This window comes from Bactrocera tryoni, chromosome 3 (assembly GCF_016617805.1).
Source record: "Bactrocera tryoni isolate S06 chromosome 3, CSIRO_BtryS06_freeze2, whole genome shotgun sequence".
In the NCBI taxonomy this organism is placed as follows: domain Eukaryota; kingdom Metazoa; phylum Arthropoda; class Insecta; order Diptera; family Tephritidae; genus Bactrocera; species Bactrocera tryoni.
This window is the reverse complement of record NC_052501.1, coordinates 72972831-72987248: the sequence shown is the minus strand read 5'-3', so window position 1 is coordinate 72987248 and position 14418 is coordinate 72972831. Positions and strand designations below refer to the sequence as shown.

Here is a 14418-nt window from a genome sequence, read left to right as displayed (position 1 = left end):
TTCATAATTTGGATCCACGAGTAGAGGGGGTATTAAGTCCGCTTCCGCATAGTCTTCCTTAACCACTTAAATCCAGCTCATTACGGAAGGCGTCAGGTGTAAGTAAGCTCATTTCGATTCCGGGCTATTTAAGGTCCTCCAGTTAGGTTGATCATTGGCGCGTATAGCATGACACCTTAATCCAGTCTGTGCTGTATCCTAACTATAGTAAGGTTTTCCATTATAATGCCGGTAACAACCCGTCCCTGCCTTCCATGTGATACTGTGTTATCTATTAACAGTCGTAACTTATGTGAAAAGTTAATTATGAAAATCAGCTGAGCTTAACTAATATTTTATAAAATTAATTGTGTGGAAATCTCTTCGGAAAAAAGTGTGAAACATGAAATATAAGAGTCCTTAATGTACTGTTACAATTTTCACCACACAAAAAATTAATTAATAGCGTACATTTTATCGCAATTTCACGTCAGTGCTAGAAACATTTTCCACTAACGCAATTATAACCCGATTTGGCCGAATCTCCAAGGACCTTCATTAAGTATTTATTCAAATTTTGTGTATAAATCGCAATTTCTCATTTAAAAATGTCCCACAACGATGGCGATTAGTGTGTGCTTAGTATACTTTTGTTGTTAGTCAAATAAATATCACGAGAGTCATACATTATGTGGCATGCAACAAGCACCATTATTGTAGCGGAGAAGGGGAATTCAAATAAGATTATTGCACACAAGTCGGATGGAATCGGAAATTGTATAAACAGCGACCAAGTTATGAGTAATGAACTGACGAGCAGCGGATGGCAAGCGGACAGCCGACAGCGGATAAGTTAAAAGCGGTTTTATGTGCCACACACACGTCAAAAGCAGGTGGGGAGTGCAAAAGTTAGATATTCTCAAGAGTGGCGGAGTGTGGCGTAGTACAGCGAAATGGAGCAGGTGTGGGATGGAGCAGGCGCGAGGCGGAGCAGGCGCAGGGCGGCTTAAAAGCTTAATGAATACGCTGGTGTTGCATGCAACCAAAAACCATGTTTGCTGTTCGTTGCAAGCATTAAGAGCCGGTTTACAATGTTTTGATTCATTAAGCGCAAATATTTTGAGATAGCGGCGTAAAAAGGGGAAATGCTTGGGGTCGCGCTGCGATTGTCAATCTAAATGTTGTGCATTTGCGTGCAACCAAATGGTTTATAACTGCAGAAACAATGCAGCAAGGCAACAACAAGCGCTGTGTTGCGCGCTGATGACAATCAGACAATGCGCGTGAAAAAACTGACACTTCCCGACATGGTTCACTACACAACGCGTACGGTCAGTGTCGTCAGAGGACTCATTCAGCGCGGTCAGTCGAGCGGAAGTTGAAACGCGGTAACAGTGCGCTTTAGTGCAACACGTCACGCACAATAATTTCCGTTTGCAATAAAAATAATTTCACTTTCCCCGCGCCGCGAGAGTGCGAAGCGAACGCAATGCAAGTGAAACGCAGCGCGCAACGTGTGCAGAGTGCGCGTCTACGCAACACGCTATTGCTAGCGGCATTTTTGCTGCCGCGCTTCAGCGCGTGTGTTGCTATAGCCGTAGACACGGCGGACGGTGGCAGCAGTAAGTTGCAGTTCGAGCAGCCAGCCCAGCCGCTGCAGGATCACACGCAGACGCATTTTTTGCCAAATCGCACGGGAATTGTGCAACTTTTCGAATGGAAGTTTGCCGATATAGCGACGGAGTGCGCACAGTTTTTGGGGCCGCAGGGTTACGCAGGTGTACAGGTGCGTCGCGCTTTAGATTAATTATCATTTTTTAAGTTTACTGTATCTCACTAATGAAACGCGCGCTCTTACAGGTTTCGCCGGTCGCGGAGCATTTGGTTGTGCGCACGAAGTCCATGCAGCAACCATGGTGGGAACGCTATCAACCGCTCTCATTTCAAATTGTGTCGCGCTCTGGCGGCGAGGCCGAGTTTCAGCAAATGACACAAGCTTGTAATGCCGCCGGTGTGCGCGTCTATGTCGATGTGGTGCTCAATCATATGGCAGGCGCTTACAATCACGCGACAGCCAGCGGTCAACAGTTGCTTGAGGGTTACGCCGGTTCGACTGCCAATGCCAGCTCATATGAGTTTACTGCGTTGCCATTCACTAGCCGTCACTTTCATAAACCATGTACGTTGACAAATTATATGGATGCTCATGTGGTGCGCAATTGCGAGCTGAATGGTTGGCCCGATTTGAATCATTATCGTCTGGATGTACGCGCTAATTTGACGGAATTTCTGAATCGTTTGGTGGACTTAGGTGTAGCGGGGTTTCGTGTGGATTCGGCGAAATATATTTGGCCGATTGACATTAAGGTGAGTGTGGAGTGAAAGAGGCAAACAATTTGAAAGAAAAAAAATGTTACTTTGTATGTGTGTAAAATTCCCGGTCGATGTCCAAAAAAATGGGGAACATGTTCGGGTTTATCTATACACGAACTGTTAATATGGCGAAATACCTTGGGCTATTCATGAAAAAAAGCTTTCATGGAGGACAAACATTGAGGAGCGGGTAGGAAGGTATCGGTTTTTTTATTCCTGTATGGGTTATAGGGAAATGGTGGGGAGTCTTACCGAAGGTGGTGATTTGGCCCTTCGAAACCGAGATGAGGAAGCTCCAGACTTTTCGGAACACTGCACACCTAACTATGTCAGGATGCCTCTTAATGTCTCTTATCGAACACCTGCATAGTGAGGACCGTAGGCTCCCAGTTAAGGAGCATAATGAACTCCTTTCCAAGCAGTAGCTGCTAGGGTGCTCTCACAGAAATCATCTCTGCATTCACCTGCTTGGAGCGTACCACCTCCTAGGAGCATCAATAGGTTATACCTTAACTACGTCGACTACATCAAACAACACGCCGACCAGACTTCGGACGCATTTACTTCCGACAAGTACTGACCGCCATTCACAGTGGAGCCATCAACACCTTCACCGACTCCCTCTTGTTGAAGGGTGTACTTAGAGTCAAATCACCACCCATTGCAGACGAAGAGCTCGAGTTGCCGCGAGAAACGAGAGTGACCCTTGTGCAACTTCGTTCGGGATACTGCAGTTGGTTAAACTTTTACTTATCCGGAATAGACCCCCAACATATCTAATATATCCTCCGTGCAATGAGTCTCCGTATGGCACTGGCCTAAACAGCGCTTTTCTTGGGCCTACCGTTGTTGACGACAACTTATCCAATCCCAACCGTCCTAACGGGGATTAGGTACCCGTTTCAACAACAACAACATGGACCTAGATATATTGTTCTCATGAATCCGAGTTGGATCTCCATTTGCGTCTTTGTATTCCTTTAGACTTCAAGATTTCTTTGACTTAGAGTGGAACCCAGGAGATCTTTTGAACTACTCGCTACTCACTACTTAGGAAAGTTCATTTTGCCGCAATCGTAAGGAAATTGGACATTGACAGGAAGGAAGAAGAAGGACATTGGACAACAGGCTCGAGTTTGAAACATCTTGGTAGTCTTACCTTCGGCGAACCAGATGACATAGTAGAAACTGGTATTAGCCGTATCAACGAGGTTTGTGATAGACTCAAAGCGTTTTGTCGATTCGTTAGGGTCCTATGACCTATTATATAGGAATAATAGGTGCTGGACTCATGGACTGGCGATTTAAGTTGCTTAAGCAAGATCATTGTAAGGATCGACGCCATAACCTATATACCATACATACATATGTTTACTGAACAATTTTATTCATCACTTTAGATCCTTTAAAACGCGCAGATTTCATTATGTCAAATTCTCTGACAGTCACAGTCAAACAGCTGAGAAGGTTGTCAATTCCTTTTTATTGTAGCTTTTTGAGTTAAAAGAGGTTATATGGTGGAAAAAGTCAAATAAGCTAGAGGAATCAAAATTTCATCTTTTTTTATTATTGACATTTTTACGCCATTAAATTTGACATAATAAATACTGTGCATTAATTTTAATTTAAACCAAGGCTAACAGTCAATTAAACTTATTTTTTAACCATTTTGGCACTTTCAGCTCCTTTTCCAGGGCGTCAAAAATCTGAATAGTGAGGCTTTTGATTTTCCCGAAACCGCGCGTCCATTTGTTTACCAAGATGTCGTAGACTTGGGAGTTGACTCCGTATCTAAGTAAGTGTATAAAATAAACTAAGCTGTACTGCATAGCCAGACAACGAAGAAGTAATACATATTTAAAATTGCCACTTATTTTCCTTCCAGAACGGAGTACTCCAGCTACGGCATGGTCACGGACTATTTGTATGCCGCCGTTTTGGCTAACATTATCAATGGCAGGGCGCCGCTGAGCACACTAATAAATTGGGGCCCTGCAATGGGGTTCCTGCCACATCAGCAGGCGCTCGTCTTCGTTGACAGTCATGATGGACAGCGAGACCGTAACCTTTTGGGCGCTAATCAGCTGATCTCCTACAAACAACCAAGGAAATACATCATAGCAACCGCATTCATGTTGGCACATCCATATGGACGGGTTAAACGGATTATGAGCTCGTATTACTTTGCTGCACAGATCCCTGAGCAAGGACCGCCATTCGAGGAAGGTAAGGAGCCAGGGGCGGATGCTGAGGCAGATGCCAGTGTGATAACAGACGATGGTGAGGCAGCAGAAGGTAGTGAGGTAGCAGAGGGTAGTGAGGCAGCGGAAGAAAATGTAGAACCAGCGGAAGGTGACGAACAAGCAGTTGAGGTAGATGAGAATGCGGCAGAGGGAGAAAACAAGGCTGCAGAAGTGGAAAGTGAAGCAGCAGAAGTGGAAAACGATGCGGAAGATGTGGACACCGTGGTAGTAGAGGGTGATGATGATGCTGCAAATTTTGTTGCGAGCTCGTCACACATACGCTCACCGACTTTTGATGCGGCAAGTGGACGCTGTGAGTATGCATCTGGTTGGGTTTGTGAGCATCGTTGGCCGCCCATCGTACAAATGATACAGTTGGTGAATACGCTTAGCGAAATGGAGGATGGCGTCATGAATTTTCAAACTGGCGGTCCGAATCACATAGCCTTCTGTCGTGGCAACAAAGCATTCTTTGTGTTTAATAGCGATCTACAGTTGGCTTATGATGCCGATGTTGAGACTTGTCTACCGAGTGGTACGTATTGTGATGTGATTAGTGGTGGACGTGCGGAGAATGGTGCATCCAGAGTGGATTGTGCAGGCAAGCGTGTTACAGTCGGTGCGGACGGTAAAGCGCATATTATGGTGCCAGCTGTGTTGGGCATTGATGAAGAGGGCGCTGCGGTCGGAAGTGATTATGATGAAACGGATGTGGAAGCGAATGATGCCTACGGAATCGCAGCTGGTGCGGACGGAGAATTTGGTGTGCTGGCCATATATGAAGGATCGAGATTAGATAACGAACCGCAGACAGACGACGGTCAAGCATCGCTGGGTGGAGATGAAGACAAAACTGTAACTGAAGTCGTAGCAGATGATGAAGAGGACTCGGTTAATGCAGAGAGTGTAACGGAAACAGTGGATGTGACTAAAGAGGTTGTGTCTGCTGAAGAGTTGGAAGATGCAGTGGTAGAGAAGAAGAACGCTAAGCTTGAGGAGGTCGCAACCAATGCTAGCGTTGAAAATGAGAATGCAGAAGCGGAGATACCAGCTGTAGATACCGCTGCAGCCGACGAAGTAGCTGAGGAACAAGTTAGCGAAGAGGGAGAAGATGAACAACCAGCAGTTGACGAAGAAGAGCCAACAATAAATGGAGACCAAGAGAAGATGGACGAAGCTGAGGGACAAGTTAGCGAAGATGGAGAAGATAAGCTGCCACCGGTTAACGAAGAAGAACCAGCTGTAGACGGAGACCAAGAGAAGATGGACGAAGCAGTGACAGATCCAACTGAGGAAATAGTAGACGCCGATGATCCTGCAGCAACAGATGCGATCAACAGTGAGAATGCTGTATCCAGCACAGAGAACATATCAGATGAGTTAGTCGTAGATCCTCAGTTCGATGAAGGCGCAAGTAATGATGATGATACAGTGACAGAGGTTGATACAACTGCAACAGAAGCGAGTGGAGATCAATTTGCTCGTAATGTAACTGGAATGCGAGTTGGCTTAGTAAATATAGAGAAAGTCGTTAAGGAGCTCGAGAATAATGCGGGTGACGATAATGGATCAGGAATAACGACGGCTGTGAAAGACATGGCCGATGGCGTTGCAGAGAAAACTAAGGAGGTAAGTGTTTTCCATTGAATAAGTGTATGAGTTGTGCGCAAGCCACATCAACTATGGCACGAGATGTCTTGTTGCATATAGCACCGTGTGGACGTAGCCGCAAAGTGTATGACCACGAAAGCAGTCATCGGATTTACTTAGAAGACTATGAGCCTGAGCATTTAGGAATCCTCGGACATTTTGACTTCATTTTAAAATACCTGAATTACCATGTCGTCGAACCTACCATACCTTCGAGGGAAGCTTAGCGGGAAGGGGCGGTGAGTTGAGGGTTGGTGGAAAAGTGCACTTTCGGGAAGTTTCCAACAACTTCAGTTTTAAGCTACCTGACAACTGAAGTACCCTCCAAGTAGAGGTGACTGCAATGATAGTAGAGTAGCTTTGGCATATGCTTCTATGCTAACATACCTTCTAAGAGGGCATGGCGGGAAGGGTTCGATGGATGAGAGGGCCGGTAAGCCTTTTTACGAAAACATCAAAGCTTGAAAAACTTGTTGAAGAAGTACACTATTGGCTACATTCCATTAGCTATTAGGCTTCCTGACAACTAAAGCATCTTCCAAGCGGAGGTGACTGCTATAATGTTGTAGTAGAGTTACTGCTCGAGAGTGCAGCCTTCTTCAAAGGCCATCCTATCCGATAGTATGAGAGCGATATTAGTCTTGAGTTCGCTGACTGTGCCCTAAAGACTAGTGAAAGATTGTGTAGACTCCTTATCGTCGAGTTATTTTTATTTTGTTCATTTGGCCACAGAGTATTTTGAACGGGTAGGAGTTCAATAGGTTTTTTGTGGTTCACTACTGGACAGTTGGGACTGAGACCAAATAAGCAAGTGCTGGTCCTTCAGGGTAAACTAAAAGGTGTCCAGTGAGCTCATCTCTTTCAGCAAGGTGCTTTTTTCAGCGATTCAAGGAGCTCTAACTGGCCACTGCCTGATGTGGACTTACGCAGTAGGATTGAATATTTTCTACTGTTTGAAAGAGGCTGAGATAAAGTCGTCTCAACAATTCCCCTCCGAATGTACCGTCACTGCCAGATCACGTCCCAGACCAGTAAGAATAGTTCGAATATAAAAGGGGTTTCAGAGACGCCGACACGAAACGAATCGAAATAAATTTACCTTTTAAGTTCAATAAGGCACTACATGACATTAGAATAGTGTTCTCAGCTATGAAAGCATTCTGTGCTGTGTAGAAGAAATAATTTTCATCGTTCAGTTTGGAAAAAAAAAACGGTTTAAAAATTTCGATCGATATCTCGAAAACTGAGTGACTGGTTCGCGTATATACAGACAGATGGACAGAAGGAGAGATTGACGTTTTCTTCTTCTTTATTTGACGTAGATATCGCTTACGAGGTTATAGTTGAGCTTTCAAAAGCCAGGCCGGTTTCTTCCTTTAATTGGGAGTGTTTCTTACGTGGCCGGTCCCAAATCCAGCGCACAAACCTGGGGAGGAGTGTTTCGCCTTCTCACTTTAGTTCGTCTTCAAACGGATGTTTTTTGGCTACATAGAGGATACTCTGTTTAAGACCGGAAGTGGTGAGCTACTTGAGTCATATGTAAGCTATCGTCTCAGGCCTTTCCCAAGTGAATGGTGCTTTCTTCATTTGCGTGAACTTTTTCATATGACTCCATCCTGCGACTGACATACAAGTACATGACCAAAAAACTCAGCTCATCAAGTTGATCATCATATACATTTTATAGGGTTTCCGACATTTCTTTCTGATTGATAAAATCCGTGGCTAACTTAATATACCCTGTTGAGGGTATAAAACTTGAATCTAATAAAAAAAAATATTATTTAAAAAATACACTTTTTTTTACTCTTTTTTCGTTTTATTTTCTCATCCCCACAGGTCATTGCCAAGGCCGGCTTCAACAATACGGGCGCACGCAGTGCACAAAGGTACGAAATGCCCTCGGCGAAATCTTCGCTAATAATCAATCCACGTTAGTCACCAATACAATAACAACAACTAATTTATTTACTCTCCCTTTCAGCATACAATTTTGCAGTTTACTGATACTAATCAGCAACATTTTAATACATTTGTAGAGCACTTAAAGCGAGCGATATGAGAAAAGTGAATTTTCACTTTATTTCATTTATTTGATATTCTTTTATTATACATATGTATGTGAGTATTTGCCATTTCTACAAGCCATTTGCACAAAATAAATGTAAAATAAACTAGAAAATTGCAATTGTCAATTGCTGGTGGGTTGTTGGTTGTTGTTGGCCCATAGTGATCGTTTTCCTCAGATAATGTCCACTAAGCAGTTAAAGTAGAAGAAAAAGTGAGCAAAGTGCTGGTTGAAAGGGTAGGCAGTTCTAAGTGTAGCAACAAAAACTTGCCTTTAGTGCCCGGCAAACCCCGCCGCGCAAAGCCACTTTTCGTATGTTGACCATCAGCGCGCACAATGGCAAACCACAGCCTCGGAGCCGCACCGCAGCTTACCTCTTACTCCCGCAAGCGAGCGCCAAATCGCGATTGTCGTAATGCTCACTAAGTTGCTATAAATTGAAAACGGAAATAAAATGTAAAGCATTCAAGCAGAAAGGGGCGCACAAGCGGTGAGTCAACTGCAAATCGGAACGGTGCAATTCAATTTCATTGCATTCCTGGGCACAGCCATTCATACACACCCAGGGCGGCGCACTAACTGGCTCATGAATTGAAGAGTTATTTAGTGGCAGGTTCATACTTTTGTTCTTGTTGTTGTTTTTATGTACGACCATTTGCATTGAAGTAGTTACAAGGCTGTGCATTACACCTCAGTTTGCTTATAGCCTACCTCTACTACCTCTCCCACACCCTCCTGTGCTCTCCCTCTCCTCTTAAGTACTCATTTTGTTATCGTTGAGTTCAATTATACCCGTTTTCTGCAACATTACCTCCATCGCTTAGCCACTACTAGCAGCTAACAAGCACACAATCTAGAATCTACAATCAACAACTACAACAAAAAGCAACCAAAACAACTACAACATCAACTGTTAAAAATTGTTGTATCTACAAGTGCTAGTGTGTTGTCAACAATTGCAATCTCGCTGCAGAAGTGTCCAAGTTGCTGCCCTTACGGCGTTAGTTTGTATAAGTATGTGAATATGTGTGAGTGTGTGTAGGTGTGGTATGGTTATCTCACTATTTGCCAGTTAGGCAGTGACACTACCGGAGCCGTTGAGAACGCCGGTGTTGGTACTACTCACTAATCGGTAACTTCAGTGCAGGTGTGTGTGTTATTTTAAGGAGGTTCATTTCCGGTATGAAATAAAATCGAAAATTAAATTTGGTGCTGAAAATGTCCTTAAGGAGTTGGAGGTAAAAGCATTGCTATGGGATTAAATGGAATTTATCAAAATATTTGAGCTCTTTTACACGGTTGTGATTATCTGAAGGTCTGTACTTAAAGCTTTGGAGCCTGATAATAATGTCATTGCGGACCAACAGCCTAAATTAGGTTCGGATATCCAACGAAACTTAGTCTCTCTTCATTATGTATTTTTGGAGGATGGTGTCATGTCATGATCTATCAAGGCTATTCACTTGGGAGTAGCTAGAAACAATCCTTTTACATATGGCTCAAGCAGCTCACGACTTCCGGTCATAAACCAAGTATCCTCTGAGTAGCCAAAGAATATCCATTTGAAGGCGAGCTAAACGGAGAAGACCAATCATCCCTCCCTCCCACGTGAAAAACATTACCAATGAAAACTAATCGACAGCGTCGGATGAGAGACCCCCCTTTTGATGACGACCACGGCAAATGAAATAAGGACTACGATTTGAGGGTATGCACCTGAAATGTACGGTCCCTTAATTGGGGAAGGTGCCGCTGCCCAGCTGGTTGATGTCCTCGTTATAGTGAGGGCTGACATCACCGCCGTACAAGAAATGCGATGGACGGTACAAAGACTGAGAATGGAGACTTATCGCTATTCCGATATAATAAACTACGCCATATACCATATGAGAGAAGATATCTTGAAGATATCGAAAGTAAGATCCCGCAAAACTTAATTTTTTTGAGCATATTGAGGCATTTCTGCAGTCCGGAATTCGGTAATAAGGGTGGAGTTTACAATAAAAGATTCGCTCGCCATCTTTTCGTTTAAGCTTAAAAGGACTTAGTTACCAGTTAGGTTCTACTTTTCAGCGGTTGGAAGCCTTAAGCCACAGAAATAATTTGAATTTATAATAAAATAAAGGAACAGTTCATAACTTGATGTATGCTTCTTTATTCTTCTTGATTGGCATAAAATGTCTGCGCCAGAGTTCCACACCAAGTCTTCAGAAATGACATCAAGATACTTCATTATCAGACCTGGTCACAGCGAAATCCCTGACAATTGCAAAGGCGAAGAGGGCACCCATACCTCGCTCACATCGGAATGTGGCCGAGTTAGATCTCCATTGGCATCTTGCATTCTATTTTTGCTCTGGTCGACGACCCGTTAATCTTGCCGCAATCGTATGGATTCTTACTCGACTGTCCAATAAACATTGCTGCGATAAGCCTAAAAATCTTGCAGACCCAAGTTATCAACGTTATATGGAGGAGGGTGAGGTGGTAACATCCGGCCACTTTCTTCTGCATTGTCCAACCGAGGTTGCAATATCAAACCGTCCGCGAACCAGGAGATATAGCCGATACTGATATTGGCCGTCTCAATGAATTTGTGATAGGTTCAAACGGCCTTCTCGTTTTATAAGTTACTTATGATTTAATATATAGAAGTTTTAGGCACTAGAATGGACTAACGTTCTAAGCTCCTAAAGTGTGACTACTGTTAGAATTGACCTCATAAGCCAACCCTATCTCAAGCAGCTTCTACAACTAGCATTCGATACTATTTTAGCCATACCAGATGGACACTAGTAATATAATGAGAAGATGTAATCCTTACAATTAGATGAAACGTAACGTTGTCGAGAACGAAAAGCTCGTTGGTTTTGTGAAATTCACATTGGTACAGAAGGAGCTTGCGACTTCACAGGTATCGATAGTTGCCCAACGCACTCCAAGATGCACTCCAAGCTGCCAATCGGACAAAATGACCGTGAAGCTCCGGACTCCAAGCTCATTCCAGGCGCAGCTATCTAGCAGTAACGGGTAAAAAGACAGTGGGGATCCGATCTATTTCAGTTTTCAACGGCAGCGAAACCGAGTTACTCTTCTTCCTTGCAGACGCATTGACTTTACTGTTGCTTCTTTTAGTTCCCCTATGGCCTGGTACCCAAACTATCCCATCCTGTTGATAATCAGTTGGAGCATTCCAAGAACAGTATCAAGGTCACTTTCGTAAAGGAGGCTGTGTTTCGAAGCAGCAGTTCAACAGTGACCTGGGCTTGAAAAAGATGTAACAGCCAGGCCGTCTAAAACTGGTATTGATGGATATGGATGGGTAGACAGGAAATCTTAAACTGGTATTGGTGGATAGTTCTCGATAAAAGACTCATCCACCAACCTACCTCCAAGTCTTCACTTGTTCGTAAAGCATCTTGCTACCACTTTCTTCCAGCGGTGTTTCCTACCCACAACTCCTCTGCTTGTTTGTTGGTCGAGTAAAGACCGCATGACTTATACCCGTTATAAGGGTATTAGTTTTTGCTGCTCCACTGCCTACCCTGCTCTTTTATATGCTTTTTCTAAATGTGTGCACTTACGTATAGACATCAAGAGAAGACTTTTGTAATGTCAGAAAAAAATTTTGTTAGCGCAATGCTGCCTAAGTTGACCAATTTCTGCCTTCCAATTGGTCTTCGAGTGCCAAATACTTTCATTCACTTAGAAGCCCATAGTTGGTTGCTGGATGTGGAATGTACAGTATGCAAAAGAACCGACTCCTTTGCGCCCAGATTTTCGTCGCACTCAATAACAGCTGCCTAGAAGCGGCATTCTTTCAAAAACAGCCGCCTCTCTGCCACACCTGAACCAATTACCCACACTAACACTACCACTTACTACTTACTAACCCAATTTGATGTGAGATGCTGGCCAAATGCATTTGCTGAGGATCTCAGCACTTGTTGCCAGTCAGTTTGGGCCTGCTGCTGAACTGAAGCTTGGATTTATAGGTGCCTCAGTGTATGCGAGCTTGTTGTGGTAGCCAGTGGCATGAGCTTGTTTGCTAGTTTGTTGCACGCAATGCAACTCGGTTTTTCTACAAAAAAATAAACCTATTCTTCGCTCGGTGCATTTCTTTTTCAGAATTCCTGCACTTTTCTTGCAATTGATTTTAAGTGGAAATGGAAGTGATTTCATTTGCCAACACTTGAAGTCAACTTATGTGGCAACATGCAGTGTTACAACTATCTACACACATATGTACATATAAGCTAGAAGTTGGCTAATAGTAGCGACTTTTGTATGCGTAACGGTATTTTGTAGGGATTTTTCTAAATTTATACCTAAGCGTAATAGCTTTGTCCGAAGCCGGCGAGCATTTTGTTGAAAGCTCAAGTGTAAGTTCATAGATTGCCTCGTTATTGTAAGTGTGTTTGCTCTTGTTGTTGTTATTCTTGTTGTTGTTATTCTTGTTGCAGGCGTGTAAGTTGTTGCTCGTTAGCGTTGGCCAACAGGTGCTGAAGCGTAATTGAAAAATCTATAGAGTTTGAAAAATCGAAGAATTGTTGCGAAATACCGTAATAGTGTGGGGGGCAGTGTAGTTGCATGAAAAAAATTGCAGTGTGTTGCACGTATAACGGTTAATCGTAACAAAGCTGCAAGCGTTATTTGTTAACCCAGCCTTGTGCGTCGCCACCGCCCACTTGCCGCGTTGAATACTTTTATAGAATTCGATTATTTTGCGAATGCCAGCATACTCCAGTCACTTGGACACGCCCGCTTTGCACGAGTAACGGCTCAAATCATTCGCTGCTTTCATGGAATCGACTGCGCGTTGAGCATAGCGTTAGAGTGCTTTATGGCAATTGCTGTTCAATGCAGCGCGCCACAAAGTATGCAGCTCGGCTCATTATGTGTGCCGCGCCCAGGGTTGTATTTGTGCGTGTTGCCTTTGTTGTTGGGACTTGCTGCTTCAGTGCGCTCTGAGTCCTGATTTATGCTTGCAATCTTTGTTTGTTGTGATTTTTGTTGAAGCTACTTGACTTTACACGCTTGCATTGTTGTTTTTGATTGTATGGTTGAGTTGTTGTAGATCGGTTGCAATTTTGTATAAGAAATGGAAAGTTTTTGTTTCGGCAAAATGGTAGCAACTGCGGTAAGTAAGAAGTTCGTTTGAGATAGTTTAAAATAATTCCGTTGGCTTGGTGCAGAGCATGAATTTTGTTAATTTTGTAGTTCGGCTAATGAGCTTTTTAACTTGTTTTATTTGTGCCTGGAGCTAATGAACCCGAAGCAATGAGGCGTGCGCTAAAAAGTATAATATAAGAAGTAATAAAGATAATTCCATTATTTGTTCAATCTCGATGACTAGAAATCTGTACCATTGACTATTAAAAAGCACACTACTACTATGGGCAAAAAATAGTAAGACTATTTAATTTTAATAATATATAATACAATTTTATTTTCAGGTTGGTAAGATTGTGCCAAATGTCACATACAGAGAATCATTAGTGTTTAGTATACGTTTGTCATACTTAACTAAATTAAGCTCTTTCGGCTATATAACGGTGAGTGAAATTATTTAACAAAGAAGTTCCATTAAATTGTATGTGCGGAGTCAAATTTCTGATGCTGAAGCGTTCAGGATATTGGAAAAGGCCTTCGGCGATAATTGTTTGTCGCCAGGAAGTTCTTTTGATTGTTACAAATTATTGAAAATGGTCGAAACCCCAATGATTACGAACCATGTCGATGACGGCCATCAACATTAACTGTTGATCAACTTGTTCTTCTTCTTCTTTATTTTCACAAAAATGATTGTGTTGATCATCAAAATATAGAAATTGGTGCCTGAGAATCAATGATAAACAGTCGGAGATCTTACTAGCATCGTTGGAATATCGAAGCCTAATATACCCTTCACAGATGCATTTATTTTAGTAACTATGTGTTCAGTTTATATGGCAGCTATATGCTATAGTTAGCCGATCTGAACAATTTCTTCGGAGATTCCATTGTTGCCTTAGAAAATTATCTCTACGAAATTTTGTGAATATATCTTGTCAAATGCAAAAGTTTTCCATACAAGAACTTTTTTCCGATCGTTCAGCTTGTATG

The 14418-nt window shown here is 42.9% G+C and overlaps 1 protein-coding gene across 1 annotated transcript; it reads left to right on the top strand.

Annotated features, from left to right (window-relative positions):
• The first annotated feature begins 1468 nt into the window (after positions 1-1468).
• LOC120770760 lies at positions 1469-8284 on the top strand. The gene is made up of 7 exons (XM_040098345.1): positions 1469-1765; positions 1840-2346; positions 4035-4147; positions 4238-5720; positions 5808-6224; positions 8085-8134; positions 8230-8284. Exons 1-7 carry the CDS (start codon positions 1469-1471, stop codon positions 8282-8284), a joined length of 2922 nt encoding a protein of 973 aa, XP_039954279.1.
• Positions 8285-14418: the final 6134 nt, after the last annotated feature.